The 18,758-nt window shown below is 45.1% G+C and overlaps 1 protein-coding gene across 3 annotated transcripts in view; it reads left to right on the top strand.

Annotated features, from left to right (window-relative positions):
- LOC135050133 (integumentary mucin C.1-like) overlaps positions 1-17,846 on the top strand; it is a 61,300-nt gene extending 43,454 nt beyond the window's left edge. For all 3 annotated transcript variants that reach the window (XM_063956312.1, XM_063956313.1, XM_063956311.1), the window contains 5 exons: positions 7,995-8,138; positions 10,442-10,594; positions 15,821-15,964; positions 16,850-16,993; positions 17,542-17,846. In XM_063956312.1, coding sequence (XP_063812382.1) covers positions 7,995-8,138; positions 10,442-10,594; positions 15,821-15,964; positions 16,850-16,983 — 575 coding nt within the window. In that variant the 3' untranslated portion in view covers positions 16,984-16,993; positions 17,542-17,846. The remainder of the gene's footprint in view (positions 1-7,994; positions 8,139-10,441; positions 10,595-15,820; positions 15,965-16,849; positions 16,994-17,541) is intronic.
- Positions 17,847-18,758: the final 912 nt, after the last annotated feature.

The raw sequence follows: 18,758 nt of genomic DNA, 5'->3' as shown, positions 1-18,758 counted from the left end.
GGATTAGATGGAGGTCTACGTTTATCCACACTAAAAGTGCCGATATCTGCTTTGTCAATTTACTTTCAAAGACGATTGGCTCTTTTGCCATCAGTACACACCTTTATGCAAGGTGTCCTCAGAGTACAGCCTCCATTCATTCCACCTACAGCGCCATGGGACTTGAATCTGGTTTTAGATTTCTTTCAGTCTTTTCATTTTGAACCCTTACAACAGGTGGATATTAAATTTCTCACTTGGAATACAATTTTTCTTCTAGCCTTGGCTTCGGCAAGGCGAGTTTCAGATTTGGGTGCCTTGTCATGCAAGCCACCATATTTGGTGTTTCATGATGATAGAGAGGAACTTCGGACGAATCCCGCTTTCTTACCAAAAGTAGTGTCATCTTTTCACATCAACCAACCAATAGTAGTTCCTGTGTTATTAGGACATTCTGAAACTCTGGATGTGGTACGCGTTTTACGCGTTTGTCTCGAACGTCTACACTTCGTAAGACGGATACGTTGTTTGTTCTCTATGATGCTGCCAAGAGGGGTTGGCCAGCCTCTAAGCAGACCCTATCCAGATGGATAAAACTGACCATACGTCGGACTTATCTTCAGGCTAGATTACAGCCGCCTACATCGGTAACAGCTCATTCCACACGTTCTGTTGGAACTTCATGGGCAGCTGGTCGTGGAGCCTCTACGACACAGCTTTGCCGGGCGGCTACATGGTCATCAGTGCACACGTTTGTGTGCTTTTATAAGTTTGATACTTTTGCGGCATCAGCATCTTGCTTTGGCCGTTTAGTGTTACAAGTGCCAAATAGCTCTCCCGCCCACGGGGGGAAACTTTGGTACGTCCCAAGAGTACTCCAGTGACCCCTAGTGGATGAAAAAGAAAATATGATTTTGGTACTTACCAGATAAATCCTTTTCTTTGAATCCATAGGGGGCACTGGACGCCCACCCAGAGCAGTTATTACCTGGTTGTGGTAAGTGCAGGGAATATTATGGTAACACTCTTACCGACTGTTTCAAATTAGAAATTCTGTCGGGTTGGTGTCAACTGTTAGTTGTCATTTTTTTGTTGGTGTCAACTTTATTGTTGTCCAGTTTTGTTATATGTATTTCTCCATTGTCAACCTCTATAGCTCCAGTTCGGCTCAGTAAAAAACACTGAGGTACTCTGGGATATGAAGGGGAGGTATAGTCAAAGTTTAACGGTTCATTGCCTAGTTCCAGTGGTACCATCCATATCCCAAGAGTACTCCAGTGCCCCCTATGGATTCAAAGAAAAGGATTTATCTGGTAAGTACCAAAATCCTATTTTTACATTAGTGTATCAATGCCTGCACAGTACACGCAGGCATCGCCCACTATTTGGAATATTTTTATTTTTTTTTATTTTTTTTTATAGGTCTAAGATGGTAACCTTTGCCAGGATGTATTGTCCTCAGTGGGTGCACGGTTTCAGGTGTAGCAGTTGCACATAAGATGGAGGGCCCTACGTGTTGCCTTTCTTACCCAGGGATTGAAGTGGATATGGCAGCAGTATGCTGCTGCATTTCCGCAGACAAGGTTCAGAAGCTTTTAGGTTAAGTAGATGAATGTTTGAGTAAAGGGAGAGTTGGGATGCGTCAGGGCCAATCCCTCTTGGGATCCTTGAACTTTGCGTGTTGGGGCAACCTGATGGGGAGATGTGTTGGCCGCAAACTGGAGAGATCCACGGCTGGAGTGGCCGGGCCACATCACAGCATTCCCTTGTCATGGGAGATTAAGGATGACCTGAGAACTTGGTCTTCCTCCTTGGAGGGTTTTAAGTTGGTATTGTTATGGCCCTTCAGGCCTGTCTCTAGCTTCCACCTGCAGCTATTCACCGATGCAGCAGGGTCTATGGGTTTTAGAGCTTTCTTTTAGGGCGAGTGGTGTGTTGTGACCTGGCCTCTGTCTTGGGTCTCTCGGGGGTTTACAGTGAATTTGTTGTTGGAGTTTTTGATAATTGTAGCAGTGGAGTTGTGTGCTGCTAATGTGTCAAACCACTTATTTTCTGATGCGACAATCTGGGAGTGTTTCAGGCAGTAAACCAGCACTTGGCAAGCTTTGCATCTGCTGAGGTTCCTGGTTTTGAAATGCCTGTTTTAATATTTCACTGCTAGGCATGTTCCCAGAGTAGACAATGGCATTGTGGATGCACTTTCATGTTTCAATTTTGAGAGATTTTGCGAGTTGGCTCCAGGGGTGGGGATCCTGGGATTGTCTGGCAGATTATCGATAAGGCATAGTGGATTTGTCATGGAAATCTTTGGCATCTACAACCATAGGCTAGCAGTAACAACTGATGCCCACACCCACCCTCCCTAACTTTACTAAGGCAGTGGCCATGAGATCCCTGGCAACAAAGGAAACCTCAGGCAATGCCCAGGAGACCTCTAGCAATGTAAGTGGCAGTGTGTGTGGTCATAAAATGGGGTCGGGGTCATAACTGTGTATCATATGTAATTGGCATTAGTGTGTGGTGTATCACGTAATGGGCATTAGTGTGGCATATTGTGTAATGGGCATTAGTGTGTGGCATAATGAGCGTTAGTCACTGCTGCCTCCCGCTGAGAACCAGCTAGAAAAAATATAAATAGGAACCTATGCCTGCAACCCTTCAGACATATTCAGCAGCATGGCAGGAATGGGAAGCAATTCGAGCTAGGAATGGAGGCATGGGTAAGTTGGAGAGTTGTTTGATGGCTGTCATTTGGGGCCATTACAAGAAGGGCAGATCCAAGGCGGCCATGAGTGGCTTTGGGTATTTCATTCCACAAGCGGTTGTTGCATGAGTATGGCCCCTCCAAGTGTGGGTTTTTTTTTTTTTTTGTCCAAAGCCCTTAGGGGCTGAGCTAAGAAAAAGATCACCCCAGCTAACTCGTGTAGGCCCATTGCATGATTTGTTAGCAATTCTCGCTGCAGTGACTGATACTAAATTTAAGGCATCCCTGTTCGAATTAGCTTTTTCCTTTTTTTGCATTTTTTTTTTGGCACTTTTAGAGTTGTTGGCGGTCAATAAATGGCCGAGGATATGGGTCTGCTGTTAAAAGACATTGTTTTTAAACAGCAGTTAAGGATGTGCAAGATACTGTACCCTGGTACAAGAGCGGTCAGTTGTGCCGCAGACATTGGGTTTTCTTAAAAGCTCAGGCAGAGGCTGAGTTGTGCCTGGTTAGGCTGGCAACATCTATACACCCTTAAGGCCTTTAGGTGGTGCCCAATTCCTGCTACACGGCGATTCCTTGCCTCTTACTAGGTTTCAGTTCACTGCAGTGCTTAAGCATGGTTTAAGTAAATTAGGGCTCCAGGAGGAGTATGGGATGCACTCTTTCTGCTTTGGGGCAGCTACTTGCGGCTAGTTGTCTTCCAACTTCAGCCATTCAAGAAATGGGTTATACCCCTTTTACATTTGCAGTGAAAGGTCATTCCTGGCAATATGTCCCGGTATATTTGCTGGGACACATTCCCGGGAATGACCCTTTCACATTAGCGGGCCGACCCGGCATATTGCCGGGTCGGTGACGTCACCGCTAACTCTAGCGGAGTCGGTGCTTGGAGATGATCTTCTCCAAGCACCGCCTCCTCTTATGCAGAGAACAGGTGCCGGGTCGCCTTGACCCGGTATACCCGGTCACACTGCACAGCTTCCCGGGACGGTCCCGAATTCAACCCAGGTCGAGACCTGGGTTGAAATCCCGGGATGCTCGTCCTGGGAAATTGTCCCTGTACCCATTCACACTCACAAATCCCGGAATGATGCGCGTTCATGTGCAATATCCTGGAATTTTTCTGCGAGTGTAAAAGGGGTATTATTGGAAGTCCTTTAGGTCCTGTATAAAGTTAGATAATTAAATGTTGCTCTGTTTGCGCCAACCCAAAAAAAATTTACTTGACAATTTTTGAATGGCTAGTATTCCAGAATTGGGGGTGTGAAGGGATTAATTTTTCCTCTGAGGTGGTCTAATGACATTTGGCTGCACCTGAAGGTCCATGAGAGGTGTTTTAGTTTTCTCCTTTACTTGGGTTGTTACTAACAGTTCTGTTTTCTATTAACTTTGGTTTACAAATTTGTGGGTGTGGTGTCTGACAACTAGGTTATGCTTTCCTTTACAGCGCCAACCGATTATTCTGAATAGATTTGGGTGGTGGGCCATTTTTATGTGTGTTTGAGATGATTGTCACCCCCTTGCTAGAAGAGCATTTGAGTTGTTTGGTGGCCGGGCGGGTTATATGGTTAGGGGTTAGTGGCCTTAAGTGGTCAGGATTTATTAGATTTACTTCTTCAGCGAGAGCAACATTGGGTGTGTCTTGATGTGTGGATCGTACACCTTGGTGGTAATGATGTTGGCCAAGTTAATGGCACTGATCTTATAAAGATCCAAGGCAGATTTGGGAGTACATGTTCATTGGCCTGAGATTCTTCTGGTGTGGTCTGACATACCTAGGTTTGTCTGGAGGGTTCACGTGATTTTACTGCCATCGACAAGGATAGGAAGAAATACATTTTGCTGTATTGTCCGTAGGTGGAGTTTCAGTTAGGCATCCGTTGTTAGTGCTACAGAGACCTCATTATTTCAGGAATAATGGTGTTTACCTTTCACTGTTAGGGGTTGGTGTTTTTCTTAAGGGAGTCTATTCCTGTTTGGATTAGTTTTATGCAGTTATATCCTTACTTTTCATTCAGGGTGGCAGGCTGCATTTCTTAGGACGGGATGTGGTGGTTCTTAGATCCTGGCAGTGGCAGAAAGGCACTACTGGCCAGCAGTTGCGTGTGGCATAGGTGGTCATTGTGGGGCACTTACCCATTTGAAGGACAGCAGATGTGTCCTGACCTTTGCAGGGGGACAATGGGCACTTCACTGCAAGAACATCCACACTGTGCCATAGTAAAGGGTGGTGAGACTCTCTCAGCACAGCCCCATCTATAAATGCTTATTTATAGATGGGGAGTTTCAGTTGCCACCTTTTTAGAAGATCTAATTGACTGGAGCTGGTTAAGGTAGCACCTTCCTTGCCATCCCTTTATGAATAGGGTCATTCTAATTAATAAATAACCTTTAAATCCAATGCAGTTGTGTCCGTGTAATTATTAGTTGATGAGCTATCTTATAGTGGTAAAGTACAATCGCAATAGTCCCCTTAATAAAATCACTAACTTTTACATACAGATGATTATGCATCAGGGTAAATACAGATTGGGAGTGGATTTTGATTTAGTAGATGTGCAGGTTTGGATTTACCCATCTCTAAAAATGGCATCTTATTGGCTCTCAAATGTCATGTGTTTAGGATAGCCATTAAGAAAAATCGAGAAATCTGAACTCATTAATTTTGGCAATAAGAAATGAGTAAATTCAAACCCGCGCATCTCTAATTTTTTAAGAATGCTTTGTATCGGTTTACTGGGAACCACAAGCATTACACACTACAGTATGTGATACACATTATTGCATCTCATAATACTACATGACTACTCACACCTAAGTAGTAACCTACAATAAATAACTGATGGGAGCCTTCAGTCATGAGATGCACTAGTAGTAAGGCATCCCAGGTACATAGATCCATCAGTAAAGCTAGGTATACTCTCAGGGGGGCATCTTAAGCAAGAAGGGGGCTTGTGTGCAGACTCCAGGTGGGCCCCCTCTCCACAGTACAGTAGGCTCCGACATTGTGCCAGAGCCTACAGCGCAGGTCTCCAGAAACATGGTGCCTGCCATGTTCCAGACACAATTCAAACTGCATGCATGGCGGCCATTTTGGTGCTCTTTTTTTTTTCGTGCAATGGATGCAGCTGCAGCACCAGACGCTGGATTCCAGGGAGGCGAGTACTAAAATATGGGGGCTATGTGTGTGGTGTGGGCCCCTCTGGATCCAGGGCCCCATGTGCACTGCACACATTGCACTCATGATAGAAACGCCAATGTATACACTATTCAACTATCTGGCAGACCATCTGTATAATCTGGAACGAATATCTGATAATCTGTTACGGCAAATTACAATCAACTATTTACTCAAACACTGGAAAATGGACACAAATAGTTCAAACAAATTAGTTGAATATTTGGTCTAACCATCTTGTCTGACAATTTTTCCAGTGTTTAGGAAAAATAGTTGATTACCAGATTTTCATTCCATCCAGACTGGACAAATGGTCTGTCAGATAATTGTTTAGTGTATGCCCATCTTAACTGTCAGTTATGATCTTTATTTTATGATGTCACAAATGGTTGGACATATAGGGGTATATCAGTAGTGCAAGTAGAAAAATGTCTTATAGGTACTGTGCCATAAAATGGGCATGGTCAAATGGTTGGTTCTATATTGGAGTGGGAGAAGGGACCTTCTGACGTATCTAGGGGAGGAGACACTTCACCAGGGGGAGGAGCTACGGGTGAACAGGGTACCCGAAAAGTACCCTCGGTGGCTCGCTTCGCTCGCCACCTGATTACTAAATGTAATAGTTGGTGGCGTGGATACTAGAGGAACTATCCTGCTGGCATAGCTCCTCCCCCTTGTGTCGTAACTCTAACCCCCTTACGGAAAAGGTCCCTTAGCCCACTTGATTCTAGCATCTACCATGGTCAAATGCCACATGGGGCATGGCCAATCAAAATAGGGGTGTGATGCACATATGGGGGGCCAGATAGACATATGACCCCAAAAGTGCCAGATACACTGTGCGCTCATTTCACCCCCACCCCTTACCGCTGGCTGTTCCCTCTGTGTGAGGGAAGGAGAGCGCAGTGCCTTTCCTGTCCCTCAATTCTCTGATGCCCGTTCTCACACACCAGCGGGGTCAATATGAAATGAGGCACCAGTTCGTTAGCCAATCGGAGCTCGCGGACCGGAAGCCAATCAGGAGCCGTGGCTGCCGGTCCATGAGCTTATTGGTTAGCAAACCACCATTGGAGAGACTGGGCATCAGAGAATTGAGGGGCAGGAGAGGTGCTGCGCTCTCCTCCCCTCAGAGTGAAGCCAGCTGGTAATTTCTTATGGTACACCGAACCGCCATACTTGCAGTGCTGGGGTATATTTAATTAAAGTCTGATCCATTCTGACATGCATTTGTCAGAATGGATCTGACGAGCCCTTTTCAGAGTGGCCAAATCAGACTGTCAGAAGTGGCCCGGTGTCCATGCAGCTGCTGTGTCAGGGCTGTTATTGATTTTAGAAAGACTTAAATAAGCCCTAACATATCTCACACCATCCGGCTTCCTTCGCCCCTGCTGCCCTGTGTGATACATCCTGTGCAGCAGAAGCTGCCTTGCTGAGAGCTGCCCGGGGACTGCTGACATGGACACTGGGGGTATCATGACCCACAGGATCCTGCTGCACAGGATGTATCACACAGGGTGGCAAGGGGGAAGGAAGCCGGATGGTGTGAGGTTAGGGCTTATTTAAGACTCTCTTTAGGAAAAAAAAAAAATCAATAACTGCCCTGACACACAGCAGCTGCATGGACGCTGGGCCAAATCTGACAGGTTTGGCACGGTCATGACAGTGCCAATCTGATCCAATCAGTGTCATTGTCGGAGACTGGGCTAAAACCTGTTGGATTTGGTCCCCTTTCCGTCAGAAGCATGCTATTCCGCCAATACACGTGCTTTCCGATAAATTGGGTTTCCCAACTTGTCGGAAAAATTTAGGCTGGATTGAATAGGTCGGAACCCCTATTGACCTATTCTAGTCAAACTGCCGTCTTTCCGACAAGATGGCAGTTTCCGACTCTAATTGAATATACCCCATAGAGAGTAATCCCTGCCAACTCATGCATAGTTGCAAACTGATAATTTCCAGAGGGTGATCTCTGGTAATGGTGTGTTCTATGTATATGGGACATGTTTGCAGTGTTGGCAATTATGTATTTGGCACTGTCAAGGGTTAGAGTACCTGCAGTAGCGCTCCCAACTTTCTTGTCATGCATTGTAAGATTTCCTGTTGTACTGATTTGTGCTCTGCTCCATCCAGATAAACTGCAATGTAGTATGGATATCGAAGAGCGTGAAGATTGCGGATTTCCTGGTATAAGCACTGAGGAATGCTATTCCAGAGGCTGCTGCTTTGATTCGAGTGTTCCTGGGGCCAAATGGTGTTTTTACCCCAAAATCACAGGTAGAGTATAGAATGCAGTGCTAGAGTTGGACCATGTAGTGCTATTGATTATAGATTTGATGGTGCACAAACATGAATTAGGCCCATAGCTCTAAAGGGCCCCATACACTAGAACGATAATGCCCGATTTCAGCCAATTTAGGGCATTTGGGCCGATATATCGTGTAAAATCAGGCATTTTGGATGTGTTTCCGATCCGATGCGCGTTCCTGTGAGGGTTGGATTGGCTCCCCTAGATTGTTAGTGCTGCACTCCTATGTCTATTCCCGCAGGCATGGCTGGGATCGCATATGATATATCGCATGCAAAATGTACCATATCATATGGAACCAGTCCCGGGAGAGTTCAAGGGAAATCTCCTCTGAATTCAGCCTCAGACATATCGTTGTAGTGTATGGGGCCCTTTTGAGTTACTCATATCCCTTATTCTTAGCCATGGTCAGACAGTATTTAAGAAAATGCCATTGTTTAATTGGAAATTTCCAATCGGTTGTTCAAAGTTTAACTGTTCTATTAACTGTTCCTAAAAAAAAAAAAAAATATATATACTTTGTGATTTTTAACACGGCTGAACCCAAATGATCACTTGTCCAAAGGAGCTAAATTGCCTTGTGATAAATAAGCACTTGGCTATGTACGCTCCATGAACTATACTTCATTGACAGCTCTCCAAAACAGGCAATTCTAATTACATGCAAGTAGATTAGGGGAGGGCTGCACAGGCGTGAAACTGAGTCTTACATTTTTGTGATGGGTTAAGTTTAGGTCAGTTGGTTGCTAGGCAGGTGAAGTTCTGTTTTTTTGTGGTGAGCTAGTTTTAGCCTATAAGGGAGTATAGGGTGGTAGTGATAGGGTATATAAAGGGAATTTAAATATTAATATTCCTCTTCATTTTGGAAGGCTGAGTACTACAGTATCTGTATCTCTCCTCATTTACCTTGCATAGCTCTTGCTCACATACACTTTCTTCTAGCTTCCCTATTTTCTGCTCTATACCTTATTTATTCCATCTATTCTTTCTTCTTCACCTTCCATTCATTTTCTCCTCCTCCCCCCTCCCCCTCTATTTTTCAGACTGGGTTTTTTTTCCCCTTTTTCCCATTTCTTACTGCATTGTTGCCCTTCCTCCATTATGCCCCATCCTCGCAGACAAGCTCCAGCCCCACGGTATCTTGCTGAGGCAGCCTGCCCACTGAGGACCAGCCTGCTCCATCAGCACCTCCCACTCCAGCTACATCAAGCACGCTGCATGGCTGTGTGTGTTCTGCAGTCAGCAGGAGGACCATGGAGGCCGCAAGTGCTGGGGGGGGGGGGGCGGGGGCGGCGGCAGCAGCAGCGATGCACATGCTGGGAACTGGGCATTGCCAACTGCATTTAGCACCGGCAGTGTGGGGGTGCAGGCGCTGAGCTCCCAGTCCTTTTTGCAGAGGTCACAGGCCCCACGCCTGGAGCATACAGAGGCGAGGGTGCATTTCAGGACATGGAGGGATTAGGACTTCGCAGCCAGGAGTCAACCCAGGGCAGCAGAGAGATGGCAATATCAGGCCCCATAACAGGGTTAACTTCTGGTGACCCTGCACCTGCCATGTTAGGGGACAGCATGCCAGCACATGGTGCACAGCAGACTGCTGCTTCTATATTAGATGTGATTATGGAGCCACCTGCTGCATATATCAATACATTGCAGCCAATTCTTGCTCAGGATGCCATGTTGGCTAATGTTTCTCTGCCAGGGCAGCCAGCAGTCTTTGCATCTCTTAGGGCTATGTCAAGTGGGAGTTTAGCACTGGGGTCGCTAGGCTTGCAGGCTTTTGCAGCAGCAAGGGCCACCAATATTTACAGATGCTGTTAGCTCGAGTTGTCACCCAGGGGTTGCCTTCTATAGTTTCTACCCCACAAGTAGTGCAATCCGTCTAGTCCTCAGCTTGCTCAGAATTTTTGCCACTCCTATTGTCTTGGGGATGGTGGGCTCATGCTAAATACTTTGCGAGCATCTCATTTCAGCCAGATACCATATTGGCAGCAGTTTTATTCCCTAGCACAGTAGACTGGGCCCTATGGGTACCCTTGGCAAGGCGGATATGTACCGCCGGAGCCGTGGTTTCCAACCTTCAGTCAGGGTGGGCCTATACCCTCTTGCCTCCCTCCGGTCAGCATGGTGTGAGGTCATTTAGTATCACTTAGTCCGGTTCCAACTTCACATGGGGCAGTTTCAGTTGGAGCAACATTGTAGCCTACTCCTGTTTTTTCTCTAGCGGTCTTGCTGGAGTGGTTGGTAATTTAATACCTGTTTGTTTCTGTAGTTAGTTCCAGTGACTCGTCTCCGGTGCCTCCTACTCCAGCAAGCGAAGGTTCGATACAAGACATGGAGACTATTCCGGTGGAAAGGGTGGATTTCATTCCTGCAACTGCACAGTTGACTGACACGTTTGTAACTGCCGGCCCTTCAGGATCTGGTGAGCATGAAGTTTCTGCTGCATCTTCGGTTAGCTCCTTATCTGATTCCTCTGTTAATAGCGATGGATCAGATTCCCCCAAGCACCTGCACAAGTTAGCAAAGTTAGTTGCGTGTGGGGTTGCAAAGAAGGTTGGTGGGGTCAAGGAGCCAAAAAAAGGCAGCGGTTCCCATTGAGTCACCATTTTTGGAGATGGTTAATTGTACCAACACAGCGGTAACCAGGGGTTTGAGGAAGAGGATGAAGGAAAAAATTAGGTAAGGAAAATACATTGATGTTGGCCATTACGGATGAAATGAGAAAGGGGTTAGAGAAGGCAGGGGAGGTAGGTGAAAATGCCTTTTGGAGATTTCACCATTGGTTAAGATGTTTTAGTTTCTTCTGCTTGTTATTTGGAGATCAGACCAGACGAGCATAAGAATGTCATGAAATATATATTTTTGATTAACAAGATGTTCTTGAAAAATGAAGTTTGTAGAGATTGATACATTTTGGTGAAATCAAGATGGTAATACAATATTACCTTTTGTGTTTCAAGGATGTCGAGGTTTGGCTGGAAGTGACCAACAGGGAAAAAATGGTTGCACTGTTATCCCAATCAGGTGGATGCCAAATTTTTGTAAGATGGTTTTGGCTTCCATTTGCCCATTCCTGACACGGTTCGAGTTGTTTCACGCAGGATTTTAAGGTCTGTGAGGGAATTGCCTCATGTGGATAGGCAGAAGGTGGAGGTGAAAAGTAAAATTGGGTCGCACAAGCAGCCCTTTTACATGGAAAACAATTGCCTTGCTTGTGCAGATCTCCTTTTGGGGTGGTGCCTAAGAAGGTCCCAGGCAAATTCCTTTTAATCCAGCATCTGTCTAAACCACACGTGGGTCTGTTAATGACTCAATCCATGAGGAATTTTGTAGGGTCCATTACCAGTTGTTTGAGGCCTTAGAGTTGATAGTGTTTTGTTTAGGGGGCTCTTTTGGCAAAGTTAGATGGTGAGTCTGCTTTATGCCTCCTCCCAAATCACTCTGATTCTTTTACAGTTATGATTTTTTAGTTAGGTGGGTATTTCTACATTGACAAATGTTTGCCCATGGGCTGTTCTATCTCTTGTGCCTATTTTGAGATGTTTAGCACTTTCTTACATTGGTGTATCCTTGCGGGCTCCAGACATGCAGGCATCGTCCACTATTTGGACAATTTTCTTTTCATAGGTTCAAGAGATAGTAAGGTTTGCCAGGATTTACTGTCCTCAACAGGCGCACTGTTTCAGGCTTTAGGCATTCCAGTTGCCCATGATAAGACAAAGGGCCCTACATATTGTATCTTATCTAGGAATTGAGGTGGAGACAGCAGCGGGTTGCTGCTGCATTCCCGCAGATGAGGTTGGTAAGCTTTTTGGGTCAAATAGATGAGTGTTTGAGTAAAGGCAGTCGGGCTGCTTGGGCTCCTTGAACTGTGCATGTCAGTCCCAATGGGGAGGGGTTTTTGCCTCAAACTGAAGAGGGCCACGGTGGGAGTTGCTGGGCCACATCACACCATTCGCTTGTCACAGGAGATTAAGGATGACCGGAGAACTTTGGTCTTCCTCCTTGGAGGATTTTAATTTGGAATTGTTATGGCCCTTCAGGCCTGTCTCTAGCTCCTACCTGCAGCCAGTGCCGTAACTAGGCATTTTAGCGCTGTGTGCAAGAAATGACAGTGGCGCCCCCCCTCATGTAAGATAGGGGCAGTGCGCGCCTACGGCGCGTGAAAAATATATAGGGGCGTGGCTTCACGGGGAAGGGGCGTGGCCACAAAATAGCAATTCATACTACGGTGCACAGTAGTCTACATTATTCAAATTACGCTGCACAGTAGCGCCACTACACCAGGTAGAGCCCCTTTTATACATTACAGCAGACAGCGTCCCCCTTTTTACACATTGCGGCAGCGCGTCCCCCTTTTTACACATTGCGGCAGCGCGTCCCCCTTTTTACACATTGCGGCAGCGCGTCCCCCTTTTTACACATTGCGGCAGCCAGGCCCCCTTTTTACAGCCAGTCCCCCCTTTTTACACATTGCGGCAGCCATCCCCCTTTTTACACATTGCGGCAGACGGTGACCCCCTGAGAGAGAGATACTTACCATCTCCCTGCTGGCAGTCGGGCTCCTCGTGCAGCTCCCTCGGTGCAGGCAGTGAGGTGAGAAGGAGGAGGAGGGAGGGGGAGCAGGGAGCCGCAGCAGCGCTATGTCATTGGTAGTAAGCGCCGCTGCAGCATCCCCCTCTCCTTCCGTATTGGCTGCTCGGTGCTACTGTGGATGCTGGGATAGAGGAACCGCATCCACAGCAGCGCCGGGCAGCCAATACAGAAGGAGAGGGGGATACTGCAGTGGCGCTTACTACCAATGACATAGCGCTGCTGCGGCTCCCTGCTCCCCCTCCCTCCTCCTCCTTCTCCGCTGCCCGGCGCTGGTCCTCTTCTCCCTCCACAGCACGGTGCACACAGCAGAGGCGGCATGTAATGAGTCAATTTGACTCATTACATGCCGCTGGCCGTGCGCCCTCAGGGCAACTGCGCTGTGTGCCAAGCCCACTTGGCACACACGTAGTTACGGCCCTGCCTGCAGCTATTCACCAATGCTGCAGGTTCTACGGGTTATGGAGCTTACTTTCAGGGTGAGTAGTGTGTTGTGGCCTGGTCTCTTGGGGGTTTACAGCGCATTTGCTTTTGTTGGAGTTGTTTCCAATAATTATAGCAGTGGAGTTGCGCTGCTAATTTGTTTAACCACTCAATCGTTTTCTGTTGTGACAATTTGGGAGTAGGTCAGGTGGTTAACCGGTGCTCCTCTTCCCCACATGCTTTGTATCTGCTGAGGTTCCTAGTTTTGAAATGACTGCGCTTTAATTTTACTGCTAGGCACATGCCCAGGGTTGACAACAGCATTGTGGCTGCCTTGTTGCGTTTTAACGTTGAGATTTCGCGAGTTGGCTCCGGGACGGAGACCCTGAGATTGACTTGTTAGCATTGTCTGCCAGATTATCGATCAGGCACAGTGGATTTGGCACCTGCAACCCTTCAGACATTTAGCAGCATGGCAGGAATGGGAAGCATTTCAAGTTAGGTTTCATTTTTCCTGAGTGGGGACTTATTAAAATTGGCTCAACCTTAAGGTCCACAGGTGGTTAAGTTTTCTCCTTCACTAACAGTTCTGTTTTTTTAAGTTTGGTATACAAACTTGTGGGTGTGGTGTCTTGCAGCTATGTTGTGCTTTTTTACAGCCCCTAGCGATTCTTCTGAACAGATTTGGGTGGTGTACCATAATGTCTTATGGGCTGAGCATCACCCCCTTGCTAGAAGAGTCTGAGTTGTTTAGTGGTCAGGGGGGGGGGGTTTACTTTAGATGGTTAGGGGTTAGGTGTTAGTGGTCAGGCTTTATTAGATTTACTTTTTCAGCAATAGCAGCATTCTGATGTGTTGATCGTATACCTTGGTGGTAATGATGTTGGCCAAGTTAAGGGCATTCTCCTTATACTGAAGATCAAGGTGGATTTGGGGAAAATACATCTTCATTGGCCTGAGGTTTTTCTGGTGTGGTCAGACATTATACCTAGGTTTGTCTGGAGGGGTTCGGTGATTTTACTGCCATAAACAAGGCCAGGATGAAGATACATTTTACTGTATCATAATTTGTATTGTCCATAGGTAGTGGTTCGGTTAGGCATCCATTGTTAGTGCTTAGTTTTTCTTAAGGGAGTCTTTTTTTCCTGTTTGGATTAGTTTTACGAGGTTGGATCCTTGCTTTTCATTCAGGGTGGCAGGCTGCATTTCTTACAATGGGATGTGGTGGTTCTTACAACCTGGCGGTGGTGGAAAGGCGCTTCTGGCCAGCAGTTACGTGTGGCCTAAGTGGTCATTGCAGGGCACTTACCCTTTTGAAGGATGGCAGGTGTGTCCTGCCCTTGTGTGTGTGTGTGGGGGGGGGGGGAAGGACTATGGGCACTTCACTGCAAGAGCATCTGCACTGTGCCACCGCAAAGGGTGGTGAGAACCTCTCAGTGCAGGTTATGCATATTTACAGATGGGGCATTTCAGTCTCTGCCATGTTATAAGTTCTAATTGACTGGAGCTGGTTAAGGTAGTGCCTTCCTTGCCATCCCTTTATGAATAGGGACATTCCAATTTATAAATATTAATGACCTTTAAATCCAATGCAGTTGTGTCCGTGTTATTATTGGTAGTTAAGCTAGCATATAGTGGTAAACTACAATCACAATAAAAATAATAGACTGGGAGTGGATGTTGATCACTATTTTTAGAAGAGATGTGCAGGTTTGGATTTACCTGAATTTTCCTGGCTCTAAAAATGGTATCTTATTGGTTCTCGGATGTCACGGGTTTAGGATAGCCATTAAGTAAAATTGGGATAAAACTGAACTCTTAATTTTGGTGTTAAGAACCGAGTAAATTTGAAATCGCACATCCCAAATTTTTTTTTAAGAATGCTTTGTATCTGTTTACTGGGAACCACAAGCATTACATAGTACAGTATGTGATGGACATTATTTTGTCTCCTAATAATACATGACGCTCTCACATCTAAGTAGTAACATACAGTAAATAAGTGATGGGAGCTTTCGGTCATGATGTGCACTAGTATTAAAGATAGTAGCATTCCAGGTACATAGATCCATCAGTAAAGCTAGGTATACACTATACAATTATCTGGCAGACCATCTGTCTAATCTGGCTGGTTTGGAGTAAATGGTTGATTGGAATTTGCTCTTATACATTATTAGATATTTATTCCAGACACTGGATAATGGACAAAACAAATTTGTTAAATATTTGGTTTAACCATCTTGTCTGACAATTTTTCTCCTTTTTTCCAGTGTTCAAGAAAAATAGTTGATACATTACCAGATTTTCATTCCAACCAGACTGGACAGATTGTCTGCCAGATAATTATACAGTGTATGCCCATTTAAACTGTTATGCTCTTTCTTTTGATGTCACACAAATGGGTGGACATGGAGAGTAATCCCTGCCCACTCAATCATACTTGTAAACTGATGATTTCCAGAGGGTGATCTCTGGTAACAGTGTGTTCTGTGTATATGGGACATGTTTGCAGTGTTGGCAATGATGTATTTGGCACCGTCAAGGGTTAGAGTACCTGCAGTAGATCTCCCAACTTTCTTGTCATGCATTGTAAGATTTCCTATTGTCCTGATGTGTGCTCTGCTCCATCCAGATAAACAGCAATGTAGTGTGGACATCAAAGAGCGTGAAGATTGTGGATTTCCTGGGATAAGCACTCAAGAATGCTATTCCAGAAGATGCTGCTTTGATTCAAGTGTTCCTGGTGCTAAATGGTGTTTTTACCCCAAAAACACAGGTAGAGTATATAGTACAAGCAGCGACAGCTGTATTTTGTACTGCCCATATATGTCTAATGAGCAAACACACTACTGCTTCTGAGTCATTCATGACTGAGCCAGATCTCCTAAATGAGTGACACTGGGTGGGTACAGGAGCCCTCACACATGGGATACGTGTGCTGTGGATGGGGAGACGGAATTGTGACCTATCCAAGGCTAAGCATACACGGAGATCCAGGTGACTTCACACTGATAACTTGCACCAAGAGTAGGGCTGGTAATAGTGATGGTGCTACTGTCACACGTGGATGTATAGGGGCCGGTGCTGTCACATAGATGCGGGCGACTCTGAAAATACAGTAGATGCAGATCTCCTTCTGTAGTCAGACACAATGCAGCCTGAATTGCTTATTACTCAGAATCAGCTGATAAGTGTGTAGAGAAGTTTTGTTCAAACTCTGACTTGCTGACAATAAAATTGAAAATACATTGCAGACATTTCATAAAGCTGTTCTTGTAATTGTTCATGGTGGGTATGTGAATGTTATCAGTTTAATACATTACTTATGTGCACAGGCAAGATCACACTTAATCACACATGCACTCATGCTCACCCACACATACACTCCTACTCGCACACCTCCACTCACTCTCACAGTAACATATACACCTGTACCCTGAACCTTTGTTGAATTCTTGCTCTACTCAGTGGAACTTACAGTACTTGTTCAGCACCTGAGACACAGGGTAACAAATTGTCAGAAGACTGTTGGTCCTTTGGCTGGAAGTGGTACAGCACGGGGGGGTCAGTGTTATTGGGTAGGGAGGGTTCTTACACTGTGATCATCTGTGTGTAGTGCTGTACCCTCTGATGACATTGCTGTGTTTCCTGTTGTGTGCAGGATGCTCTGTGAGCCACGAGCTGAGGAAAGACTGCGGCTATCCCAACATTAGCTCCATGGACTGTCTATCCAGAGGCTGCTGTTTCGACTCCAGTGTTCCGGGGACCATCTGGTGCTTCTACGGATATAGATAAAATACGAACGGTAATGCACATAATGTGTCACCCATTGGAGAAAATCACAATCTGTTTAAGCGAATAGAGTTCGAGTTCTTGTGTATTTGAGTTTTATTAAAAATAGAATTGTACATTATTATATAATTAATTCACATGATTGACTCCACCATTTAGCCTAATCAAGAACGCAAAGTGCAACAGTCATGTGAAGGCTCTATTTGGCTGTAACATTCATCTTCCTTTATACACCATTGAGGTGTGTTTGAAAGTTAGCAACAGCCAAACTTTGTGCTGAATTGAATTATCACCTAAATTTTTCATACAATTTAGAAAATGCCTTGCAAAAAGGGGTCTACATTTACCTGACTGTACTGTATGTATAACATTATACAGACATGTTTCTTATATATTTACAACATGTCAATGCCATACTTCCTGGAATTGCCCCCCCCCCCCCCCTCCTCCAGTGCTTAGCCCAGTGTGAGTTTACTGTAGCCCTGTAGTTGCAAACATCTTAGACAGTGTAATTTCTGAGGGTAAAACCTGCCTCTATATTGTGATGTGTTTTACTTACAGATTCTCAGTACAACTGGCTCGTAACAATCACCGGAGTCTCCGTACACACAGCATCCTGATTCTGTGTTTTTGTTTTTTTCTGATCTGTAAATGTGATTTTAATAAACTAGAGAGCTGTCCTTATTACTTATTGAGATTTAGAATAAAATTGTGGTGGTTTCTAGAAGTTACAGCATTATGTACTGTAATATCAATGTTTTGTTGTCCTATATGTGGATTTCCTGTATCAATACATTGATTCCCAACATACTTCATCCCACAAATCCCATTTGTATAATCAAATATATAAACAAGTCCTTAATGCACTCTTCTGGCTCTGTGTGATTTATTCCATACCATAAACCAGTGGTTCCCAAACTGTGTGCCTAGGCACTCTGGGGTGCCCCGCGGCTCTTGCTGGGGTGCCTCAAGTTGGTGGTTTAGAACCAAATTAAATTATGTATGGTCAACATGAGGCAAAACCAGTGCTAGTAGCTGCCAATCATAAAACATGTGGGCAATCAGAAGAGCAACTCTGTACACCACCACAACTGCAGCTAGGGATGACGGGCACTATTTACTTTACTGTAAAAAAAATAATACATACATACATACATACATACATACATACATACATACATACATACATACATACAGTTCAGCACAGCACTCGCCAAAGCAAGCTCACTTATCTTCACAACATCAATAAATAAATGATGGGGGGTTTTAGTTAGTGAATTGGCCAATGCACAGAAGCCTGCATACCGCTCGCCAAGGTACCCCACCTTCATGCAGGTCCTACACTATCAGAGTCTCAAATTAAAACCTGGCAACTGTATCACACAATATAACTGCAAATATGCCTACTTGGTTTAATGTGTACCTGCCAAATACTCCATGGCTTTATAAGGTACACTAGTCACCTGACACTGGCTGATAAATTACTAAAGAACAGCTGACTCAGGTTTAAGATGATTGGGTTTGCATAGGGGTGTATAAACAAAGCTTGTGGCCACAGTTAATGAGTTAACCAAAGATTAACCCTTCAATATACTAACAAATATAAAACCACAGCACTTGCCACCCCAGAAGCAGGGTGCAGTGTCTGCACTCATAGGGTGTGGTGCATGTATCCTATTGCCACCTACTTAAAAATATACAAAGTTCAGCACTCGCCAAAGCAAGCTCGCTTATCTTCACAACAATAAATGTGTGTGTGTGTGTATGTGTATATATAT

Source organism: Pseudophryne corroboree, chromosome 2 (genome assembly GCF_028390025.1).
Source record: "Pseudophryne corroboree isolate aPseCor3 chromosome 2, aPseCor3.hap2, whole genome shotgun sequence".
NCBI classification, from domain to species: domain Eukaryota; kingdom Metazoa; phylum Chordata; class Amphibia; order Anura; family Myobatrachidae; genus Pseudophryne; species Pseudophryne corroboree.
The sequence above is the reverse complement of the archived record's forward strand: the minus strand, read 5'-3'. Positions and strand labels throughout refer to the sequence as shown.